Source organism: Eleginops maclovinus, chromosome 9, assembly GCF_036324505.1.
Source record: "Eleginops maclovinus isolate JMC-PN-2008 ecotype Puerto Natales chromosome 9, JC_Emac_rtc_rv5, whole genome shotgun sequence".
Taxonomy (NCBI): Eukaryota; Metazoa; Chordata; class Actinopteri; order Perciformes; family Eleginopidae; genus Eleginops; species Eleginops maclovinus.
This window is the reverse complement of record NC_086357.1, coordinates 26725272-26749282: the sequence shown is the minus strand read 5'-3', so window position 1 is coordinate 26749282 and position 24011 is coordinate 26725272. Positions and strand designations below refer to the sequence as shown.

The following is a 24011-nucleotide window of genomic DNA, read 5'->3' as shown; positions in this document are numbered from 1 at the left end:
TATAATAGTATACACTGATGTGTTTATCTCGTCTCACAGATTGTAAAATGGTGTGCCACAAGAAGTGCCTCTCCAAAATCGTCACTGACTGCTCCACCTTCTGTGCCAAAAGGGTAAGTTTATACTCAAACATCTGGGGGGGTTGAAGTGAGGCTGGGACTGATGCAGAAGACAGACAAAGTCCTAATTTATTTAACAACGTCTCTTGCACTAGACTGGACCATACGTTTTGAATTGGAAGACTTTATTCCTGTCTGTCTTCTAAGATTGATGTTGACATTTAGAAAGCTTCATCGTCGTCACTATCGAAGTTTGATTGAAATTACAAAGGTTTAAAAGTGCTTCCTCAGGATCACATGGTTAGCTTTAGTGAAGACATTTTTTATGGATGTTGTTGGTAGAGTGTACTGCATAGTAATAGTCTCTCTGACTTCCTGGTTGCGGTTGAATAGTCAGTGTATCTCAGGAAGCTTCCTAACGGAGTGAAATGACCCGGAGGTCCCTCAGTGTCAGCCATGATAAGAGCTGTTCAAATTCTCTAGATGAAAGAAAAGGAGCTCAGAAACTTTCTTTATAACGTCCTTTAGCTTAGGAAACACCGGACCCTCCTTTAGGAAAGGAAAGGAGAAAATGCTGTCCCACAATGCCTTGCAGCAGCAACATTCACCTTGAAACAACCGATCGTGACGAGAAATGAGATCATGAGAGTGACCGTGCTTATTAAGCAATTAAAAACTTTGCTAAAGTGCTTTGTTTTGATCGTTCAGCATTATATTAATCAAAAGGAGAAATATGAACGTTACTTTTTAACTGAAATGACCAAATAAAGTCCACATTTCTCAGTGTTTGTCACAGGCATAAGTTTCACTTCCTTTTTTATTTCCGTTCAATTCCAACCTCATGAGGAACATACACTGCCCGGCCCAAAGAAAGGTCACCAGCCTGTGGGGGCAGTGCTATGATCTGGGGTTGCTGCAGTTGGTCTGGTCTAGGTTCAGCAATGTGCCCAAACAATGAGGTCAGCTGACTCCCTGAACATACTGAAGGACCAGGTTATTCCATCCATGGATTTCTTCTTCCCTGATGGAGCGGGCATGTTCCAAGAGGACAATGCCAGGATCCATCGGCCTCAGATTGTGAGAGAGTGGTTCAGGGAGCATGAGACATCATTTCACACATGGATTGGCCCCCCAGAGTCCAGACCTGAACCCGATGGAGAATCTTTGGGATGTGCTGGAGAAGACTTTGCGCAGTGGTCTGAATCTCCCGTCATCAATACAAGATCTTGAGAAAAATGAATGCAAGACAGAAATAAATGTTGAGACGTTGCAGAAGCTCGTGGAAACGATGCCACAGGTGCAGAGTAGATGTTCTTTCAGTGGTCCTGTACAGAGAACTGTAGTTCCCTCACAGCAGACGCTCATTTATAACGTCCTCTGGACGACATGAATACGTGGGATAGTGTAAGAACAGTCGGATTCTCCTGAAGCCCGGTCGTCTTTTGAATCCTCCTATTCACTATTCCTTAACCCCGTGACCTTTCACACAGGGGTCAATGAATAGATGATAGGAGCTGATTCTTGGACAGTTCAACCGTACCCCCCTCTCACTGTTTATCTGTCTGTCTCCCCAGAGTGACGAGGAGTCTGCCGGTCTGCACTTCGGGGTGCGAGTGGGTCACCTGGTGAGCGAGAAGAACCCGGTGCCGATGGTCCTGGAGATGATGCTGGAGCACGTGGAGATGAACGGCCTCTACACCGAGGGCATCTACAGGAAGTCCGGCTCGGCCAACCGCATGAAGGAGCTGCACCAGAGGCTGGAGACCGGTCAGAACACACTCTGTTCTCACTTTAAACCATGGCCTCTTTCGTTTGTGTTTGTTATTGATGGTGTGATTGTTGACGTGTGCAGACCCCCACCTGGTGTGCCTGGAGGATTACCCCATCCACACGGTGACGGGTTTGGTGAAGCAGTGGCTGAGGGAGCTGCCAGATCCTCTCATGACCTTCACTCATTACAGCGACTTCCTGCACGCAGTGGGTGAGGAGGGCCTTCCCCAGCAGGGGGCGCATTTCACTACGTAGCATCTGCTTTTTATTATCATGCGCACAGTCGCTATGAAATGACTGAAAATCTGAGGTCCAGAGCTCCTCCAACAGTGCAACTAAAAAGTAGTGCAAAATGAAAGAGTAGTTTAAATTAGGGTGAAATAGTGAATAGAAAATAAACACAATAAGCTAAATTATGCATGAAAGAGATCAAGTATATGCAGGATTATATGTACACAGTATAATTACATATACAATAACAGAATGTCAGAGTTAAGATTACATTTTGTACAGTGGAGTACAATTCTGCTAATCACTATTAAGATAACAAATGAAATAAATAGTTCTCCTCAGTGTTCTCCTTCTCTGCTGCTGCACGGGGAACAGTTTCAGTTCTTTATGGCAGTGTTTCTGTAGAAGATCAGTAGATAACTAATATCTACCACATAGGAGGCAGAGATGCAAATACCTGACGCCTCAAAAACATATTTTTCAGGACAGATGCATAAATTAGGACTCCAAAAATGTTAAATATTCCCTCCGATATCCAACTCAAACGTCCAATCCTCCAAACTATTTATAGGACATTAATTAAAACGCACCACTTTTGCCCTCAAATCTGGCTCTAAATCTGAACGCATGTTTTGCTCCTGATTAAAACCTAAGTTGCTTGATGATGAGGTTTGATTTATGACCTGTTTCTCCTGCAGAACTGCCAGAGAAGGAGGAGCAGCTCCACGCTGTTTACAAAATCCTGGAGGAGCTTCCTTCAGCAAACTTCAACACGTTGGAGCGACTCGTCTTCCACCTCGTCAGGTACGGATGCACACATTGTGCTTTTTATATTTGATAGTGATCATGAAATATATCCATTAATGGCCCTCGATGTGCTGTGTATGCACCCTCTGTACGGGCTATTTGAAAACACTACATTTGAACAGCTGTTATGTATGTGAAACTGTTCCCATGCTGATTCCCGGTGTGTTGTCGTGCAGGGTGTGTAAAGAGGAGGCTCACAACCGCATGTCTCCCAACTCCCTGGCTATAGTCTTCGCTCCGTGCGTCCTGCGCTGCCCGGACAGCGCCGACCCGCTGCTCAGCATGAAGGACGTCGCCAAGACAACCACGTAAGACTGAAGAGAAAACAGAAAATACAAAATCCGATCCGGGAAACATCATTTTTACTTTAGCAGAAGTCAGTTCTTGGGAGAGTGTGCTTCTGCTCCCGGGACACACACACACTCACACACACTCCGCCTCCTCCGTCCCTCCCCCTGCAGGTGCGTGGAGATGATCATCAACGAGCAGATCCGGCGCTACAACGAGAAGATGGAGGAGATCGAGCAGCTGGAGTACGCCGAGGCTCTGGCCGTCAACCAGCTCAAACTCAAGAGACAGAACACGGTGAGAAACCAAAGCAGACTTGATTCAGATTATTCTCTAAATACCACGACAGCTTCATCCCGTGTGAGCTCAGAGGGCAGAGGTGGAGTCTAGTGAAGTATTTTCAATTTGTGCTGCTGGATACTTTTTACTTTTGGAAGCCAATATTGTACTTTGAACTCTACTACAGACTCAAATTAGAAGCTAATACAAAATATTACTCAACTGATAAATAATTGACATAATAAAGGTTAAAATATCCAGCAGCAGTATATCAAATAAATCTAATCAGCTCTTCATTCACCAGCTGTGATGACACATTCACCAGCTGTGATGACACATCCACACAGCAATGATGAGAATCAGATATTTATATGATTCTAAAATGTTTTTTACGTACTTTTTGTACCTTGAGTATATTTTGATGGCAGTACTTTTGCCATACTGAGTAACATTTGGATGCAGGACATTAGTATTTCTACACTCGGGTATTACTTTCACTGAGGTTAATTATGTCAGTGATACAGAAATGTGCAAATGAAGCTACTTTAAGTGTATTTTAAAGCCAATATTTGTAGGACCTTTGCTTGTAAAGGAGTAGTTATACACTACTTGTACTGAAGTCATTATCCTAGTACTTCTTTCATTACTAAATGTTACAGATGCAGGTAACAAAACCATTTTTCATTCATGATGTTATCCTCTGCTGGATGATGTTCTGCGCCCACAAACATTCTTTTCAGAAGAGCAATATATTTGAATGCAGGACTTGTATCAGAGTATGATATTCCTACTTGTACTTGAGTAAAACCTCTGAGTACTTCTTCCTCCGTTGATGAAGTCTTCCCCTGGGTAACCCGGCCGTGTTCCTTGTCTCTCTGTAGCACTACTGGCATTTACCGCTCAGGTTCTCAGCTCCTTACAAAGGAGTGGTGGTACGTATCATCGCTCTCCCGGTAGATGTAGCCCCAGTAGAGCCGTGCGGACACGCCTGTGCATGGCATGGTAGATGTGGGTGATGCTCTGGCTGTGTATCGTATCCTCCCCTCCCATAATCCTTTGTACTCTTCCTTACTAACTGGTAGTAGTAGTTTGCATGTTGCTGTTGGATGTTCTGGGATGGTGTTGTGACGACAAGCCTGGCAGCAGAGAGACCCGTTGGTCATCATGCACCTTTATTTATTGTGTTGTTTAAAGCTCTGAATGTCATGTTATATGTGGTGTTGTTGTTGTTGGATGTTTCTGGAGAGGGTTGATTTATCCTTTATCATAGTTTGCATGTAGTCTGTAAACGCTGCACACCAGTTCTGTTTAGAGAGGGTCTTAATGAGGGCTCTGTGGTTCCGTGTGGTAGTGATTAAAACATGCTAACATCATACCTCCAGATGTCGTGGCACACCATTACATGCACAGCTCCATTGGCTAAATTGTTAATAACAAACATTAACTCAAATGTCTCTGATATATAATGCAATTATCTGAGGGAACACCATTTAAATATTGCATTTGACATCACAGTTTATTGCAATTAACAAACTAGTCTTTATGTCATTCAAAGTGTTATCTTACTTAGGTTACTGTGTGTTCTTTTGCATGCATGTGAAAAAAACAACAGTAAAAAGCTAAAAAATGTATAATATTTTCCCTATAATTGCACTTCAAACTGTTGTGTTCATTTTGCAGATTTAATCAAATGGAAAATGACTTTATGAACGCAGGAGTATTTAAAATAGGCTCTAATGTGATTTATTTCAACCTCAATTGTTTATATATTGAATTACCGGAATACATGATGACTTGTGTATGATTGCAGATAAATCCTATACATATAAGGATGAAAACTATATTTCCCGGCCCTAGAGTAATTGTTTTGAAACCCTTCTGCATCCCAGGTTTTATCCTCCCCCTCAGAGTGTGTGCCAGCAGAGCTGCAGGCGTGATGTTCAGATGCATGTTCGCCTCTCCTCTCTTCCTCACTAACAACCCTCTCAGATCTGGGTCATGTCTTCTGCGTAGTTATTATATATTAGTATAATAATTACCTGGTGGACATTGTGACGGGGAGTGAGTTGAGGTGTCAGCGTGATGCTCTGTGTCCTGCAGGTGCACGAGAAGGTGAGCTCTGACCTCAGCGTCGTTCCGGAGAATGAACCGGTGGACTCGGAGGCCGAGGAGAACCTGGTGGAGCGGATCAAGTCCATCAAGCTGGAGAAGTGAGGAGGATTTCTACAGTGATATCTCTTCAGAGTGTTATTGGGCTATAATATTTTTCTGCAAAGTGTATTCTATTGTGAACAAATACAAGAACATTCCCGCTGAATCTGTAGGCTGCATTTCACAGTAAAATGCATGGATCTAAAGCTCTTTGAAAGCAAAATCAGGAGTCTACATTAAGAGGGTAGACATGCTTGTGCTCTTGCATAATAAAGAAACCTGTGTTTAATAATGAGACCGGTTTAAAATGCCTAAATAAAAATGACAGATAAGATATATGTGATTCAATCGAAAGCAGCAACATAGAGGAGTGTGATTATAGTGTGCATACAGAGGTTATAGGTTATAGGCTGATAATGAACACCTACATGGCCCGATAAACCATACCTGCTCCTCCGTGTTGCTGATCTTCTTCTGATGCTCCCGTCTCTGCAGGGAGGATCTGGCCTGCCGCCTCCCTGAGATGGAGCAGCCCGGCTCAGATCAGGAGAACTTTGACTCCGAGGCGTCGCTGAGCTCCGAGAGTCTCCTGGACGAGCAGCAGCGCTCGGAGCCTGAAGGTGAGTAACACCTCCCCCTTCCCTCTCTCTCTCCCCTCTGACTGTCTCTCTCTCACCTGTGGGTTTTCTGACCAGTCCAGCCCTGTGTTTTGTGGTGCAGGTCTGGACCAGTGATGGTGATGGGGGCGGTGACGTCTACTTTGTAACCAAGCAGGTTGGAGGAACAGCCACCGTGTTTCGTGTGTGTGTGTGTGTGTGTGTGTGTGTGTATAACCCATGTGCTTGTAAAAGCATGTGTAACACAGCATGCTCAGACTACAGTTAATGTTCAGGGAGGCAAACATGTGATGGCACCGTGACGCCAGATGTCTTATTAAACAGGAACGTCTGTACTTTTCCACCTGGACTCTATCTTCCAATGTTTTTGTGTCTAATGGCAACAACTAACTATTCTCCCATGCAATGTATGTCCACTAAAAATGTGTTTTTGCCTCCGACAGGCTCACATTTTCACTGTTAGTGAATGAAAATATGATGAAAAGGACCCTACAGAGAGATGAGAGACACCCAGATATTTAAGGGTTGCTCCGCCCTCGTAGATAAAGTAGATACTGGCATTTATTGTCTCTTAGTAGTTAGAAGTAAGAGGAAAAACGTAGCTTTTCTCAACCTTTCACTTGATGTGGTTCATGTGTTATAGTGTCCACCGAGTTCTCACTCATGGAAAAGTGTCATTCTGATATATTGTGTCAAATCCACATCTTCAAAATCATCACAATGTTAAACCTTGAAGTGCAATTTATTTTAGAAAACACTAAAGCTACCATTTCTGTACTTCAACACAACAAAGTCTCTCCAATGCTTACCCACAATCCCACATCAGCTTTGACTCCTCTGTCGGCTCCTTTCTTTCACTTCATAGTGTCTTTAATAGCAGTAGGTAAGTCTGCTGTAGTGCTTCTTATTTATTCAGCATATTTAGTGTATTTTATAATGTTTGCTCCTTACTCTTTGGATGAATGTGTTCTATTTTCCCGTTCTATAATATATACACGCTTACTGTTCTATTCCTCTCATAATATCAATGTCAGCATGTTACAAACACAGATCATTCTCAGACAATACTTGACCTACTCCAAAAAATGTTGTTATTTGTCCAAACATGAGAAAAAAATGGTCCATGTTGAAAAATACCAACGTTCCCCTCTAATGATCGGATCATTTGTTTGCCTTTATTTCCCCGTCCTGAACATTTGGGAGTAGGAAACAGGGTTGCATGCTCTTCCATTCATCTCTTACCCTCTGAGGATCTTTTAAGGACAACACTTACCCTCCTCTTCCTCCTCCCTCTCTCTCCTCCAGGACGTGGTGCCTCCCCCCAGCTGAGGTCCCGGCCGATGTGCGCCCCCAAACCCTCGGACCTGTCGCTGCGCCGCAAAATCTCCGGAGGACGCCTCTCTCTGCAGCAGCTCTCCCCTCCGTGCTCCACCTCCTCCGCCTCCTCCTCCTCTTCCTCCTGCAGGAACCTGCTGCAGCGCCGCAACCCCATCATCCCCACTGGCTCCATTAGGCTCCCCCAGGGTGTCCTCCCCCAGGCCTCCAGTGCGACTCACCAGCCCTCTGCAGCTCAGGCGCTCCAGTTCCTGGTCCGGAGGCGGGAGCGTTTGGGCCGCCGTAAAGAAAGCACCCAGTCCCTTTACATCGACGGCCCCGAGGTCGACCTGCTGCTGCACCTGTCCTCCTGTCCCCCCTCCAACGCCTCCTCCTCCATCTCCATCGTAAAGCCCGCTCCTCAAAATCAAGACTCGCAAGCTACAAAGAGCCGGAGACGCTTTTCTGACCCCGACATTCCTTACATGGACAACGACGTGTGATTGTAGACTGTTTGAGTCCTGATGTGAACCCCGGAGATGTTGAGTACCTCAAAGTTTTATGTTAGAGATGTATAGTACGGGTCCCCATCACATAGAAACTGCTGGATGCTGACGTGCATATGTTGGCAATTAGCACAAAGAGCATCAATTAGCATTAATTAGCATATTCAGAAAATGACTTGGCCGATTTTTGAGTGGTTTTGGAGGATGCTGAATCCATTTTTGGCAATTTTAACCAGAAAGTGGCCATATCTGTACCTCCCTTCGGGTGATTTGATTCCTTTTAGGTCCATTTTACAGTTTCAAGGGGCTCAAAACTGCAATTTGTGATCCTGAAAATGTCAGAAATTGAATGAACATCCTCTATACACCTCCAAAACCACACCAAAATCAGCCAAGCCATATTTTAGCTATTGTCTGCATATGCTAATTAATGCAATTGATGCTAATTGAGCAGATCGCCCAACATATGCAAGTTAGCATCCGGCAGTTCCTATGTTCTGGGAGCCTTACTATACATTTCTAACATTACATTTGGGGTGCTTTACAATTCCTGGTTCACATTGCTGGCAAGTAGACTCATTTGGGAGATAAAGATGGAGAATGATGAGGAATTACGAGCAAAAAGCTCAGAATAAAATGACAATTATGGATGAAAAAGATCCAGGATAATCCCAACTTCTTCCTGTAAAGATGAGGAGACGTGCAGTGGATCTACAGACTGGCGGCTGTTTCAGACTTACTGTCCTCTCTGACGGTAATAAAGAACTGGACCACATGTTGCCAAGCACCTTTTTCTACCGTTTTAATATATTGTCCATGAAGCTGTTTTATGTAGCATCATAATGATGGACCAGCAATTATATTTCCTCTCTCCTGTTGTTCTTTTTTAAAAACAGTTCTGTGCTATTTCAAGGAGATTCTGCAGGTTCCAGCAGCACGTTCATTTCTCCTCATGAGCAGTCTCTGAAATGTTAGCTAGTGCCTTGGTGATGTACAGTAAAACTCATGTTGCAGAGGGAGGGAGGGAGGGAGGGGTTAAGAGAGGGTACCTTTTTGTCTTTTTGTGATGCAAGACATGTTTGAAATAAGGACCTTGAACACGTGTCTTTCCACGCACTGCACAACAAACAGGAAGTCATCGCCTCACAAAGGGAAACGGGAGCAGCACACGCCACTTTTTCCTTTGAAAATATAAAACACAAACCCAGCTGTGCCACGATGAGCTCCTCGGACTCTCCTCGCCCACCTTTTGTTTTGTTTTTATACAATGAACTTCTCTCAGCTGCGACTCAAAGCGAACGGAGCTTTGTCTGAAATGTAATACTAATGTTCCTCTGACTGCTGTTGAATGGTGTTAGTCTGTGTGGATAATAAGAGGATGTGTAACAGAGCGTGTGTGGTTGGGACTGAATGACTTTAACGGTTATTAGTATTAACGTGACAATACAGAACGAGATGATGCTTGTTACATCTGTGTGTGTTATTTAGTCTCCTCCAAACACTTCAATTAAAACTCAAATAAGCTGTAAAAAATATCAGAACACTTCCAATTCCAGGATAAATAGATTTGGTAGTTTAGTTTATTTCAGCTAAATGTTCCTATTATGCTTTTTGGGGTATTCCCTCTCCTGTAGTGTGTTTTAGTGCATGTAAATGGTCTGCAAAGGCTCAAATCCATGTGTTTCTCCAACCAAATGAACTCTTTGTAAGGTTTTCTAATTATGAAAATGTATTCCTCCGTCCAATTTCAAATTTTATTTTTGCATTTCAACTATTTTAAGATAGCGCTAAAGGCTTTTAGGTTAAACAACTCATTGTAAACCACATTGTGAGGTTAAGATACCCTAAAAAAGGACATCATTTAATACAGTTTTATTTATTGTCTTAACTATGGTATATCACTTTATAAAAAAGGAGAAAGGCATGAATTTCTGTCAACTCTTGTGACAATAAACAACATAAATGAAACCAACTTCATATTCCAGGAGTTGGAGTTGCAGTAGGTTTGAATTGGTTCACAATTAATCCAAATAGATTTGATATGGTAATCAATCAAATGCCTTTTTACCAATGAAAAGCATCTTGTCTTGGTATGAGATTTTCCATTTGTGGTCTTAAAAGAATACAACTCAAAAATTGAAGGAGATTTTGAGCAGAACGCAGGACGACTCAACACTTCAGGACCAGCAGGTATGTGTTTATCTAGAAACCATCGAGGTTTATTTTTTTCCCAAATTGGGAAATTGTTTCACAGCAGCAATTTGTTAAGGCATTCAAATATGTAAAAGGTGGCTAAAGTATATAAACATAAACAGCAAAGGTATGCATATCTAAAAACCACATATCACAAATAAAACACAAAATCAAATATTCTGGATAATTAGATTTTTTAAAATAAAATACCCATAGGCCTATAGATAGATAGATAGATAGATAGAATCGGAGGATGAAACCCTCTTTATTTGTCACATACATGCACACAGCAGAGCACACACAGTGAAATTAGTCCTCTGCATTTAACCCATCCTAGTACTAGGAGCAGTGGGCAGCTATCGTGCAGCGCCCGGGGAGCAATGGGGAGGGGGGATTGGAGGTGTCCGGTGCCTTGCTCAAGGGCACCACAGCAGGGCCTAGGAGGTGAACTGGGACCTCTCCAAGTAGCAGTCCACTTTCCATATTTCAAGTCTGTTCGGGGACTTGAACCGGCGACATACATAGAATATTGTTAAAAGGAAAACGATATTATTATTAATTATAATATAAAATGATGTTATTTATTACTTCTATTCAAGTGTTTTGATATCGTTAAATATATAATATATATGACTTGTTTTTCTTCACTGTGCAGATAAATTGTCGAGAGTCATTCTGATTGGCCAGTGTACCGTGACGCTCGCCTACGTCATTCCACCTCGACGTTGCTGCTGCGGCTGTCAGCTTCAAAAATGGCTTCTAGGCTGGAGATAAATTTTATCAGGTTGTTGTCCCGCTGTGAGTCTATAGCGTCGGAGAAACGAGGAGAAGCAGAATGGAGGTTAGAAAAGGTAAGAGGGTTTAAAATAAAATACTGTCGTTCAGAACAGTTTTTCTCTGACCTCGATTTAGCTGGAGGTAGCATGACTGTTGTTGTTAGCCGTTAGCTCAGGCTGTCTGTTAGCCACGTCGTCACTGATACCACCGACACTGTTTTCTGTCAAGTGGCGTTTTCCTCCTCTTATATTCGTTTCATTTTCAAAGAAAAACATTAGCAAGTGTTATAGTTGACCTGCAGGTTGTTTGCTATCCTTGTTAAGTTAGCTTAAAGGCAGCTAACAGACATTAACAGTCACCAACGGTCAACAGTTAGAACTGGTGCACTGGAGTCGTGACCACAGCTTTAACCTTAATATACATATCTATTACTTATATATTCACACTTCCTTCAACTACATGTTCACAGGCAGGCATTGCATATACAATAAAGTAAAGATTTCATCGATACCTTCGTCTGTGTAATTCAAGCACATTAAATATAGGCTGAAATGGATCAATGAAATACAGCATCGAGAAGCTGTGTGCATGGACGTGTGTGTCTTTAATACAGTGTAGAGACTAATCACCAGACTGTTTGTATTGTTATCTTCCAAAGGTTGTAATGGTATAATAGGTACATCATTTGGCTATTCACTTTACCCTTGGCTAGCACCAGCCCATAATCAACCACTATGACTAGTCTTGTTAAACATTAGTCAACATGTAGCCTGTGCGGCTGTGATGTTCCTCACAGCCTGATTTCTAGGTCTTATTATTCACATGTATACATTTGAAGTGGTTGACAGCCACTATTAATCTGGACAGGTTATTTAAACGTTTAATCCTCTGCGCAGCTCTGTCTTGGATTTATTACACTCTAAAGATGCCTCAAAATTGAGAGCAGAATTAAAGTAAAGCTGTGTGTTTAAAACGTAGTAAACATCCAAACAGATGTAAGCTAACAAACAATCCTGTGTTTTCTCCCTGTAGTATGTCGGTGCTCTGGAGGAGATGTTGGTGGCTCTGAGGAAAAGCGTGAGGTAAGATCCCTCGCGTGTCTCCATGTTTTCTATATCACTGATTTTTATTTCCCACATTTCAACGACAATTTGTTTGCAGCAAACCCACGGCAGAGTTACTGACTGAATACACGAGAAAAGTAGGCTTCCTGAAAGGACTTCTTGAGGCAGACAAACTGGTCAGTGGCTATATTTGACACATTTATAATACCAACATTATTGTGATTACACATCATCTGCTGATTGTGTTATTTGCACTTTGATATTTATGTCTGTGTTTGACAAGTCTATATCCTTCTCCTGTTTTATGGTCTCATGTCTGTCCTGTTCTCGTCCACAGTCTTCAACAACAGAGAAGGCTCTAGCGAATCAGTTCCTCGCTCCCGGACGAACCCCCACAATAGCCAACGAGAGGATGCCCGTCTCTAAAACCGTCCACATGCAGACGAAGGCGCGATGCACCGGCGAAATGAGGGACGAGCTGCTCGGCACGGTACGACCACACAGACACAGTGAAATAACAGAATGACCCCCGAAAAATAATGAGCCTTTTGAAATGTGGACAGTTTGCCTGCAGGTGATTCCCCAAAAATATTTGTAATTAAAAATCACACTTTCCTTTTTTTGTGTCGTTGCAGGGGCTGTCAGGCAATGGTAAGACATATTTCGCTAAGCCCCTCCCCCCCTGGTTACTGCTGCTAGGCCTGTCAAGCTTTCGCACCCATCATGACAAAATTGTGTATTTAACATTTTATCAAATGACCTTTGAACTGATTTTTGGAATGAAAGTTCTGAGATCTAAGACAAAGAAGGAGTCTAATGAGCAAACAGCTCCGTTCACAATATCATTTAGAAGCGGAGTGTTGAAAGGAAAGACGTGTCGATAGTTTTTATTTTAGATCAAGCTCAAATTATTCAGGGTTTCCATTTTATAGCGTGCCATTGATCTCGTACATCAAAGGTCATTCATATTAATCTTTATTCCTAACGTCCTAAACTAGCTTACCTTATTAGCTTCTTACCTTGGAGAAAATCTTTCTATAAAAAAGATCTTGGATGGATTGAGCTGTGAGGAACCGCACTGTTTAAAGGGAGACACTACGGATGAACAACCCCTACATTTGTATTCTACATATTTTGTCTTCACTGGTCTTACAGAAACATGTTATTGTTTGTAGTGTCTCACCTTTCCTCTGGCCTTTTTCACTTTTAAGAAGCAAAGATAATCCTGCCCCCTCTAAAGTTTGGGGATATATGTGGACACACTTGCAGGTCCCTTACACATACATCTGAAAACTTGACAGGCCTCCCGTGCTGATGATTATACTTATTATATAGCTAGCCTGCTGATTGACCTCCTCCTTTCCTCTCTACAGGCATGTCAGAAACAGAACTACGTAACAGAAGGTAACACTGCACATATCAGTTCTCCCTCTTTAAAATACATTTTATTTATTGCTGCAACCTCTGAGCTCTTATCCCCTCCAGTAGTGTCTGTGTGTACAGTAAAATAGAGTGTTAACGTGTGCGTGTGTGTGTGTGTGTGTGTGTGTGTGTGTGTAGAGGGGTTCCTCTGGACGAGCGTCAGTCGGCGGCTGAGCTGGAGGCCGTGCTGCAGCATCATCACAACCTGCAGGAGAAACTGGCCGAGGACATGCTGAACCTCGCCAGGAACCTGAAGAACAACAGCCTGGCCGCGCAGAACATCATCAAGCAGGACAACCAGGTACACATACACACACACACACACCCCATGTGACCATGCTGTAGTTCCTTTATAGCCCAACATTAGCCTCCTTTAGCTTAGTGGTGGTGACGTGAAGTCATGTGACCGTACTGTAGTTCCTTTATAGCCTAAGGTTAATAAGTTGAGATTATCCTGCTGATCAAACCGTTGGAGTCTCATGAACGTGTCCCTCCCCTCTCAGACTCTGGGCCAGTCGATGCGTCAAGCCGATCTGAACTTCGAGAAGCTGAAGACGGAGTCGGAGCGCCTGGAGCAGCACACTAAGAAGTCTGTGAACTGGCTGCTGTGGCTGATGCTCATCCTGGTCTCCTTCTCCTTCATCAGCATGATCCTCTTCATCAGAATCTTCCCCCGGCTGCGATGATGACCGTCAACAACCCCCCCGCCCCCCGAACTCTTAGTGCTTCCTCCTCCTGTGTACGCAGCGGAGACGGACTGAAACGTGCACTTTTGAAAACAGCATGATCTTCTTCCTGAAGGTTCAGAGACGTGGTTTAAGCATCAGTTTCCTTTTTTTAAACAGGATACCAAATGAATGGAGGTGAAGAGCTTCCTGTTGGAGTTTGTTGTCTTAGTGCCCAGAGAGCAGCGAGTAAGCCTTAATTATTTTATCATCAGCTAGACTAGCCTCGTGAACATGTGTGTGCATCATCACGCAGTGCAACTTAATCATCTTCAAACATCCTGAAGAGTTTACAAGCCGTCCACCAGAGTCTGTATACCAGACGCAGTTCAAACACTATAATAAATGGATTAAGTATCTAAGAATCCTGACTTATAAACATCAGTGGATATACTCAAACCTGAAATAGTTGACTTTAACTGCATTTATGAGCACTGGTTTAATAAATGATTTAATGTACGGAGGTGAAAAACATCTCAATAAACTGCTGCAATAAATACACGACTACTTTTAAACACTGTTAGGTTAACGTGTTTCATTAAACCACTGAACTGATTCCAGCGTTGGTTCAGTTTGTAGCTAATAAGTTGAATTCTCGAGATGTTAATTGTGAAGACGTTTGGTAAAGGAGAGTACTATGAACAGGCATCATGGGAATAAGAGAAATGCTGAAGGTTTTATTTTGCATTTAAAGAATAAATATGAATAATGAAACCACCGTTTATATATGTGCTAACACTAGTGGGGTTATCATTAAAGCTTGATTTATTTCTTGACGTTTCAAAATGATATTTAGACTTCTTTTCAAAATGCAACATAAGAAAATGTCATCTTTATTTTCCTATTAGTGCTGAAACTCTAAAATCCACATTTATTTTCAACATTCTGGCGTTATTGTCAAAATGCTGAAGTGAATAAGAATCTCCCCTCTCTAATTATTGTGTTCTAAAGCCTGGAAGTAATCAGACACACTGACTGGTTTCTCGAAAATAAAGTAAAACATATTTTTTCCTTCCATAAATCTCTTGAGGTTGAGAGCTTTGTGGCCATAGAGTTTTAAATTGTTCGGCCCCCCCTCCTCATTACGCCATTACCCTGTTCCTTGTTTGAGTCTGAGTGTCAGAGTTGATTTGATAACCGTGCGTCAGCTGATGATCTGTGTTGTGTTGCTGAGGATGTTGATGAACTTGTTCCCATTAAAGTGACTGTAACCCCCCCTCAACAATCCAGTGTGTGTGTGTGTGTGTGTGTGTGTGTGTGTGTGTGTGTGTGTGTGTGTGTGTGTGTGTGTGTGTGTGTGTGTGTGTGTGTGTGTGTGTGTGTGTGTGTGTGTGTGTGTGTGTGTGTGTGTGTGTGTGTGTGTGTGTGTGTGTGTGTGTGTGTGTGTGTGTGTGTGTGTGTGTGTGTGTGTGTGTGTGTGTGTGTGTGTGTGTGTGTGTGTGTGTGTGTGTGTGTGTGTGGTGTGTGTGTGGTGTGTGACCTTTCCTCATAAATTAAAACACTCTGTTTTTGAACATGCCTCCTGCAGTGACACCTTCCTGCCACAGGGTGTCGCTCACATCGTTCAGATAGGAACTCACAATGACCTCCATGACCCTGAAGGCCTGATCAATCCTAAATAAAACCCACCACTCATTTAGGAGAGATCCGAGAGCACACTCAGTGACTTTATGTGAAGCGGTGGAGGAAGTATTCAGATGCTTTACTCTAGTGAAAGTACGAATAGCACACAGTAAACATCCTCTAAACGGAGGCGAGTACAAGAAGATCAATGTAGTAAAAAAATATCAAAATGATTCTAAATTAAAATGCATGTTTATTTTTATTTCAACTCTCAAAACATCATTTTAAAAACTGTCTTTGATGCAGAAATCACATCTAAATCTATAAGATGCAGTGGAGTAAAAGTAAAATAACTCCCTTTTGAATCGAAGCGGAGCAGCATTTTGAAGTGGCTTGAAAATTTAAGTAAAATTAAGTGCGATACTTCACCAAATGTTGCTTTCCAGCGCTGCTCAATTCATCCTGAAAACATTTTGAATCACTGAGTTAGAGCAAGCAGACTCGCCGGTGTTGACCTGGGACTCGACAACAGATCGGACTTTTTGAGACCGGCTTGGAACTTTACATTGAATTTGAATTGGGACTTTTCTTGGGGCTTGTTTCGGTCCTTACATTTGGATCACACTTGCGATTCGACTTGAGACTTGACTTGGGATTGATCTTTTTTAAGGTTTAAATCTGGGTCTTGTCTTGGGACTCTCCAGTCTAGATTGAGCTTGATTTGGGATCGGACTTTGGACTTGTTTTAGGATTTGAATCTGGATTTTGACTTGCTACTGGTCTGATTTGACTTAGGACTTGGCATGCGTCTTTCCAGTCTAGATGTGAGATTTGTCTTGGCATTTTTTCAGGGGATTTGACCTGGGATTTGTCTTCGGACTTGACATGGACTTTGACTTGGAGCTGTTCTGATTTGATTCAGGTCTGGCCTCTCCTGTCGGCAGCCGTCTCTGAGGAGCTTCTCTGAGAGGTGAACATTCCTGCTGTGTTTTCATCTGAAGACTGAAGGACGAGTCCAGACCTGCTGCTCTGCTCCCGGCCCTTCCTCTCTCCTCTCTCTCCTCTCTCCACCCCCCGTCATGTCTCGCCGGGTATTTTAGGACCCTGGGGGGTGTTTGTCCTGCTGGGAGTCAAGGTATGCGACCAAATGAGGATCCCTCGGTTAAACCCCAGCTGTTTGCGCCTCCTCTCCCCGGCCGTGTTAACGCTGCCGCTCCGGGACATGACTTCATCAGGCGGAGGTTTCTCCGGCTCATCATGTCGGTGTTATCCCATTAAAGGACTTTCAGTTTCAGACCACAGAGTCTCGGATCCGGTTGAAAGTCTTCCCCCACAAAGTCATCACGAGGAAACTCACATTGTTTTTTCTCGCAGGCATCATTTTGTCGGTGAAGAATTCCTTTGAGTGCCATATTAAGAAAATACCTCCAGGTCTGTGGGTCTCATGATTGGCCCTTTTGACCTCTGACCCCGGGAACCTGAATGCTTCCGTCCTGTTCTGTTTTCCCGCAGAGACGCGCTGAAAATAGAGCTCACCGCTCGGTGCTCTGTGCCTGTCAATAACCTGAATCTGTTCTCTGTGCAACACTCAAAGGGAAAGACTGGATATTGGACTTGAGTTGGGACTTCTTAGCAATTGTCTTGGGATTTGATTTGAGATTTATTTTGGGACTTGCCTTGGGATAGGACTAACGATACGACGTGGGAATTGTCCGTCTCAATATCTTAGTCTTGACTTGGGAATTGTCTTGGAATTTGTTCTGGGATTTGTTCTGGGGTTTGACTTGAGGTTTCTCTTTGGATTTGATGTGATTTAGTATCGGTCTAGGGATTATAATTTGGGATTTGATTTAGGACTCGACTTGGAACTGGTCTGACTTCCGACTTCACTTGAGACTTGATAAAGGGATTTTCAACTTCAACTTTATGTCTTTACTTGGCATTTGTCCTGGGACCTTGTCTTCAGTCTGATTTGACTTGTCTTATTTGAGTCTGATTTGGGACTTGACTTTGGACTGGTCTTGAGATTTGACTTGGGCCTTCTAGTGTTCCCTACAACATGTCCTAGCTTTGTACCAGGATCTGGATCAGGATCTTTCAGGGAACACCAGGCATGTTTCAGCAGATGGGGGGAAGGACAGTTGGTAAACATGGAGCAAATTTGATATTGTTCCTCTTATCTTTAATCCAATGTTTCTGGACACAGACTGCATCACGATCACGTCTGTTAAACTCTGCTCTCTTCTCATTTATTTGGCCTCAGCCGTAATCAGGATCTGTGTTTGGAGGAGAGATCTTCCTTTCATTCCAGATTTTTCCATGCTCCTCCTTCTGGGAGCAAAGGGTGAAGAGCGTTCCTCTTTTCTGCATGTGCTGTGATGATAATGACCTGATGGGAGCATAAGAGGCCGCTCTTATTAAGCGTTTAATGTGAGTCACTATCCCTCACACACACACACACACACACACACACACACACACACACACACACACACACACACACACACACACACCACACACAGTGAAGTGATCTGCGTCTCTCTTTACTCTCACAATGTTTACCATTTTTTTTAAAGTTACATTTCCTACTCAGTCTAGTTTTTAGTCTTCAGGGTCTTGATGGAAGGTTAATTTGATCGTATTGTTCTCCATAAAATCAATCAGGAAGTTATCAATATACAAAAGTGGAGCTTTTATTTTGGAGAATTATACGACAAATTGATTGTCAGAGATAGAAAGTCATTTTTATGCAGAGTTTTCAGCCTCTCTGTTTTGGAGATTTCCTGCCTTTCTCTGGTTTATGATATTTAGTTTGATATCTTTGGTTTTTGAATTGACAAAACAAGACATTGAGAAACTGGGATGGATATTTTCACTACTTTTTAAACATGTAATCGACCAAACAATGAATGGATTATTCTAGAACTGAACTATTATGTGTAGCTCCTATACCACATCGACTGTGATGAATTTGACCTTAATTCAACGAGCAGTTTTAAGTTTATGAGGCACGAAGTGAACGTAGTGAGGAATTTAGGGAGGACCTGTGTCTTCTTACTTCGATCTTTATCTCTCACAGGTGCTGCGGGAGTTTCTCGGTTTTCATTTTGCCGTTACTGTTTCCCTCAACTGTTTGTGTGTGTGTGTGTGTGTGTGTGTGTGTGTGTGTGTGTGTGTGTGTGTGTGTGTGTGTGTGTGTGCAGCTGTGTTGTAGCTCTCTTATTAACTATGTACATTTACTTAAAAACTGTAATTAAATACACATTTTTGGCACAGTTTCTACCAAACTCTACTTTAATCCTGCGGTTTTGCGATCAAGCTCGGCGCTCACAAGCTCCTCTTCCACTCATCGAGCCTCAAAGCATGCTGGGAGATCCTGAATCTCTGAAAAAGGTGAAAGATCACACTGCTCTACCTGCTCTGTGAGTCAGAGCTCTGAGCAGGAACCAGCGGGGGTTCCTCTCGTTCTCCCGCCTCACTGATAGAGCTGCAGCCTCAGAGCATCCCCCCCGGGTGATGGAGGGCAAGAAGAGGCTGCAGAGGAGACACATGGCCCCGGTCTTTAGGGTGCAATAAACACAAAGGCATGTACGGACACACAACACACACACACACACACACACACACACACACACACACACACACACACACACACACACACACACACACACACACACACACACACAGCAAGGTGGGTGTTATGACTGCTCTGTTTATCTGTTGATTTTCCTTGAAATCAGACAGGACTAGTCGGTTTGTTTTAGTCTTGCTGCACTTTTAACAGAGCTTCAATAAAAATCATATGAACTTTAAATCATTATTTCAACTTATTTGAATTTTCCCCCCAAATATGCACTTAATAATAAATTAGATGAAGAAAATAATCAAATACAACAGATTATAATGAAAAATATAAATATATGAACTCTTTATTTATTGGAAGACACACCACAATTGCACAGATCCTGATTCTGTTGCAAAGATTTGTTTATGCGTAACTGTGTATCTTGGTATATTCCCATTGCTCTACTTTAAGGGTTCTGCTTTTACAGTATATTTAAAGTATATCGTATATGGCTTCACTGTGAAACCATAGACTTTCTTTATTTTCTGGGATTGCATTGCCAAAACTACACAGTACAGCAGCTGTTTGAACTTATGAACATTTCGGTTGAGATCTCTGACACAAAACTAGATGTACTTTAGATTTCGGTGTGAACTTCTCTCAGCTCTGAGGTAGGAAGTCGCAGGTGTCTCGGTGCAGAGCTTGTTTTTCTCAGTCTGGGAACTGCTGCTCAGACAGTGGTGGTGTTGGGGTGGGGGGGCCCGCCGGCAGGACCGAGGCGTTCAAGGCCGGCCCCACGCTGCCACAACAGGTGCAGGGCCCCTTCTCCAGCAAGGGAGGCTCCTCGGGGGTAGCAGATTAAGAGGTATGTGTGCACGTGTGTGTATCTCATATTTTAGTTTTCCTGTGCAAGGTTTTTCTGCAGCTTCCACAGCACATTCAGTTTTTACTTTGCAATGTGGACATCGTCAAATTCCTCTGTGTGTGTGTGTGTGTGTGTGTGTGTGTGTGTGTGTGTGTGTGTGTGTGTGTGTGTGTGTGTGTGTGTGTGTGTGTGTGTGTGTGTGTGTGTGTGTGTGTGTGTGTGTGTGTGTGTGTGTGTGTGTGTGTGTGTGTGTCCTTGTCTGTTGTTTGTGATGATGTTTGAGACCAAGGTGTTGGTTTTTTTTCAAGGATAGTGTCCACGTCACTCGGCGTCACGTGCTGTCTCCGCTGCGTCGGTCTCTGAAGGCCGGCAGATGGATCTTGATAAATTACACAAAATACCAAAGTTTGTTCTCTTTTTGTTAAAATTCTTCCCTCCAAGGACGACATGTTGCTTTCTTTCGCAGCGAGGACTAAATGTTGGGAATTTAACAGCGTTGGTATTTTATTTTTATAACTTTTATTCAGTTGGTTCCTCTCCTGGGACATGTCTCCATGCTCTAATGTTCAGAAAGCTCTTTATGTTTCTCATACTGCCTTTTTTCACCCTCTGTCTGAAACCAGAGCCCAGTCTGCTCTGATTGGTTAGCTGGCCAGCTCTGTTGTGATTGGTCAACTGCTTAGAGATGTCCCGCCCCTTAGTTTACAATGTGTTGGATAGCCATAAGACCATTACTCTTCTGGAAGATGTTTACTGATGTGATGAATCGAGTTATAAATTGGGTCATTTTCTCAGAGACTTCTACACAACACACAGGCCCGGAGCTTGAAGCTTAATCCTGAAATATCTCAACAACTCTAGAATGGATTGCCATGAAAGGTTCTATCGACATTCTTGATCCTCAGACGATGTTATTTGGATTTGGAGACGATGGGACTTTTTTGTATTGCCTTTCTTACTCATTGATGATGTTCAGATGTAAAGCTGATTTGAGATGACCACAAGTGTCAAAACTGTCCTTTTTATTGCCGGTCCTTTAGATTTAGACTTTCATTTGGAGGTTTGTGGTTGAATTATAATGCAGATGTATTTTTACAGGCACGGAAAAGTGCAGTAAATCATAATCACCGATCGGCGTAATGACAAATGACATAGACTTCCATCCTCCAGTATTCAACACATACAGTATTGAAGTTATAGTTTTGATGTACTCAGTTTAAGAGAAACTACATGTATATGTTCTGTGGCATTTATTCTGTCACATACTGTAAAAATAACCGCTGCAGAAATGATTGAAATCCCTAAACTGCCAACTCAAGTCTCCGTGATGCTATCGTTTAACCACCACTTTAGAAAAAGTACACAAAGTACACAGAATTCACTTAACGTCACGTCGTCCTGATAAAGTTACACCGTGTTCCCGATCACCACCTGTCTAATCTTAGCTGGCTGGAGGGGACGGGGTATTTTTGCACACACTCTGCATATTTACGTCCTCATTTTGGGCTATTTCACTCTCCTGTTTTCAATCTGGGGGTTATTTATAGTGACCAGACAGTGTACTCTCACACAGCCGGCCTCTTACAGACACACACACACACACACACACACACACACACACACACACACACACACACACACACACACACACACACACACACACACACACACACACACACACACACACACACACACACACACACACACACACACACACACTAGAAATGCTAAGAACGGCGCTGCTTGCATGTACTGTGTGTCTGTAAATCAGAGGGGTAAGACGTCCTCTGATATTCCAAAGTTTGCTTTTCTGATTGGATGAAAACTAACGTTTGTTGTCAACAGCTGACGTTAAATCGACCGGACTTCTTTTTGCGGATTGATATGGCTTCAACCTCCTTAGCAACCGTCTGTTCTCCTTAGCAACGGTCCGTTAGCATGAATTAATAACCTCTGGAATGACCAAATTGACCAATCAGAATCAAGTATTCAACCTAAGCCGTGTAGTAAATTGAATTCATTGATTGTGATTAATGTGTGTGTCACACTGGGTAGAGGTGAAGTGCTACTGGATATCTAATTCTATGAAAGTGTGGGGTTTTTATTAGATAATAATCTGAATCTACATATAAAGTAAATAATAACTAAACCTGTCAAATAAATACATAAGAAGAATTAAATAAATGCTATATATAAAATGTAGTTTGTGTTATATAGAAAAAGGCTGGATCTGCAACAAATCTGTAAAAATCTATCCGATCTTTAATCTACTCGGTAAGATAAAGCCATAAACCCACAGGCACGGATCCATCGTACCAGACTGCATCCTAAGAAAAAGGTTTGGTCAATTATTTCAGGTTCCAAGTGACGTACAGTAATTACATTACTGAAGGAAAGTCCCTCAGAGTGAGCTAAAGGACAGTATTTGAGTAAATCTACTTAGTAAGTTAAGGTTAACACACACGAACAAATTTACAGTGTGTGAGAAAGGAAGAGACAAAACAACGTGACCCCCCCACACACACACACACACACACACACACACACAGACTCCTCGCTGAACTCTTACACTCATCCCTCTTCGCTGATCCCAGACTCCCCCCCCCACACACACACTCGTCCCTCAGCTTGTGAGAACATAAACAAACACTGTTTTTATTATTGTCATTCTGGGAAGTTTCTCAGTGTGCAGAGCGTGGCCCCGCGTTCACACACACACACGGCGCTGTCAGTCTCAGGATGTTGGAGTAGCAGGCCTCGGGGCAGGGGCTGGACATTGTCCGGAGGAGCGAAGCAGGCAGGACCCAAACGCAGGAGAGACACCGGGTTAAACTGAAAATGCCTTTATTTCAAGAGACTAAGCAAACACACCGGAACTCTCTCCCTAGATAAGACATCCAAATTCGACGAGGATCTCACAACAACTGAAGGACAAACAGAACTTAAATACTAGAGGAGTGATCACAAAGACACAGGTGGGGAGGGAGGAAAAACACAGGAGCACCAGATGAACACAAGGAGGTAATCAAACAGGAGGAGGGGGGGGGGGGCACAGAGACAGGAAGAAGAAGCAGACATAACTAGAGGAGTGCACACCTTTCAAAATAAAACCCAGACAAATTGTGAGAGACACATAGGACCGGAGAAGAGAGGAGAGTTTGAGCTGTGAAAAGTATGCTACTGTTCCTCACACACACACACACACACACACACACACACACACACACACACACACACACACACACACACACACACACACACACACACACACACACACACACACACACACACACACACACACACACACACATGACTATAGGGCCTGAAGCCAGCACTTAGGGTCATAAATAATAGTAAAGCATGACATGTTCATTTATGTTTGACATTTCTAAAACATGAAGCAGGTCACCTCGTTTAAAGAGGCCCTATATTTCCTTTCACTGTATTGTGTTAGATAGGTTTCTGTGCATGTCAATGGTCTGGAAAAGTCCCCCCCCTCCCCCCCATAACTGAAACACCTCCATTCGACTCCTTTGTTTACTTCCTGAACATACTGACATCACTATGTAACACTTGCGCTTCTATTGGCTAGCGCTCCAACACATTGTACCTGATGGGCTAAGGGGCGGAACATCTCTAAGCAGGTTGACCAATCACAACAGAGCCGGCCAGCTAACCAATCGGAGCAGAATATACTCTGGTTTCAGACAGAGGGTGAAAAGAGGAGCTGCAGTACAGGCAGTATGAGAAACATAAAGAGACACTACATACAGATATACACCTGAACATCAGCAGGAGAGGACTCTTTAAAGTAG

At 42.9% G+C, this 24011-nt stretch overlaps 2 protein-coding genes across 6 annotated transcripts in view; both read left to right on the top strand.

Annotated features, from left to right (window-relative positions):
• The window catches only part of si:zfos-588f8.1, a 79216-nt gene extending 69726 nt beyond the window's left edge, over positions 1-9490 (top strand). For 4 of the 5 annotated variants that reach the window (XM_063890815.1, XM_063890813.1, XM_063890814.1 and 1 more), the window contains 10 exons: positions 40-113; positions 1634-1826; positions 1912-2040; positions 2759-2864; positions 3044-3175; positions 3329-3452; positions 4316-4366; positions 5535-5644; positions 6081-6205; positions 7508-9490. In XM_063890815.1, coding sequence (XP_063746885.1) covers positions 40-113; positions 1634-1826; positions 1912-2040; positions 2759-2864; positions 3044-3175; positions 3329-3452; positions 4316-4366; positions 5535-5644; positions 6081-6205; positions 7508-8019 — 1556 coding nt within the window. In that variant the 3' untranslated portion in view covers positions 8020-9490. The remainder of the gene's footprint in view (positions 1-39; positions 114-1633; positions 1827-1911; positions 2041-2758; positions 2865-3043; positions 3176-3328; positions 3453-4315; positions 4367-5534; positions 5645-6080; positions 6206-7507) is intronic. The other variant, XM_063890816.1, reaches the window with a different exon arrangement.
• A 1418-nt stretch (positions 9491-10908) lies between these two features.
• On the top strand, positions 10909-14721 carry use1 (unconventional SNARE in the ER 1 homolog (S. cerevisiae)). The gene is made up of 8 exons (XM_063892338.1): positions 10909-11066; positions 12025-12074; positions 12154-12232; positions 12394-12546; positions 12692-12707; positions 13430-13460; positions 13617-13779; positions 13982-14721. The coding sequence occupies exons 1-8, from the start codon at positions 10968-10970 to the stop codon at positions 14162-14164; spliced, it is 774 nt and encodes a 257-aa protein (XP_063748408.1). The 5' UTR covers positions 10909-10967; the 3' UTR covers positions 14165-14721.
• The last annotated feature ends 9290 nt before the right edge of the window (positions 14722-24011 follow it).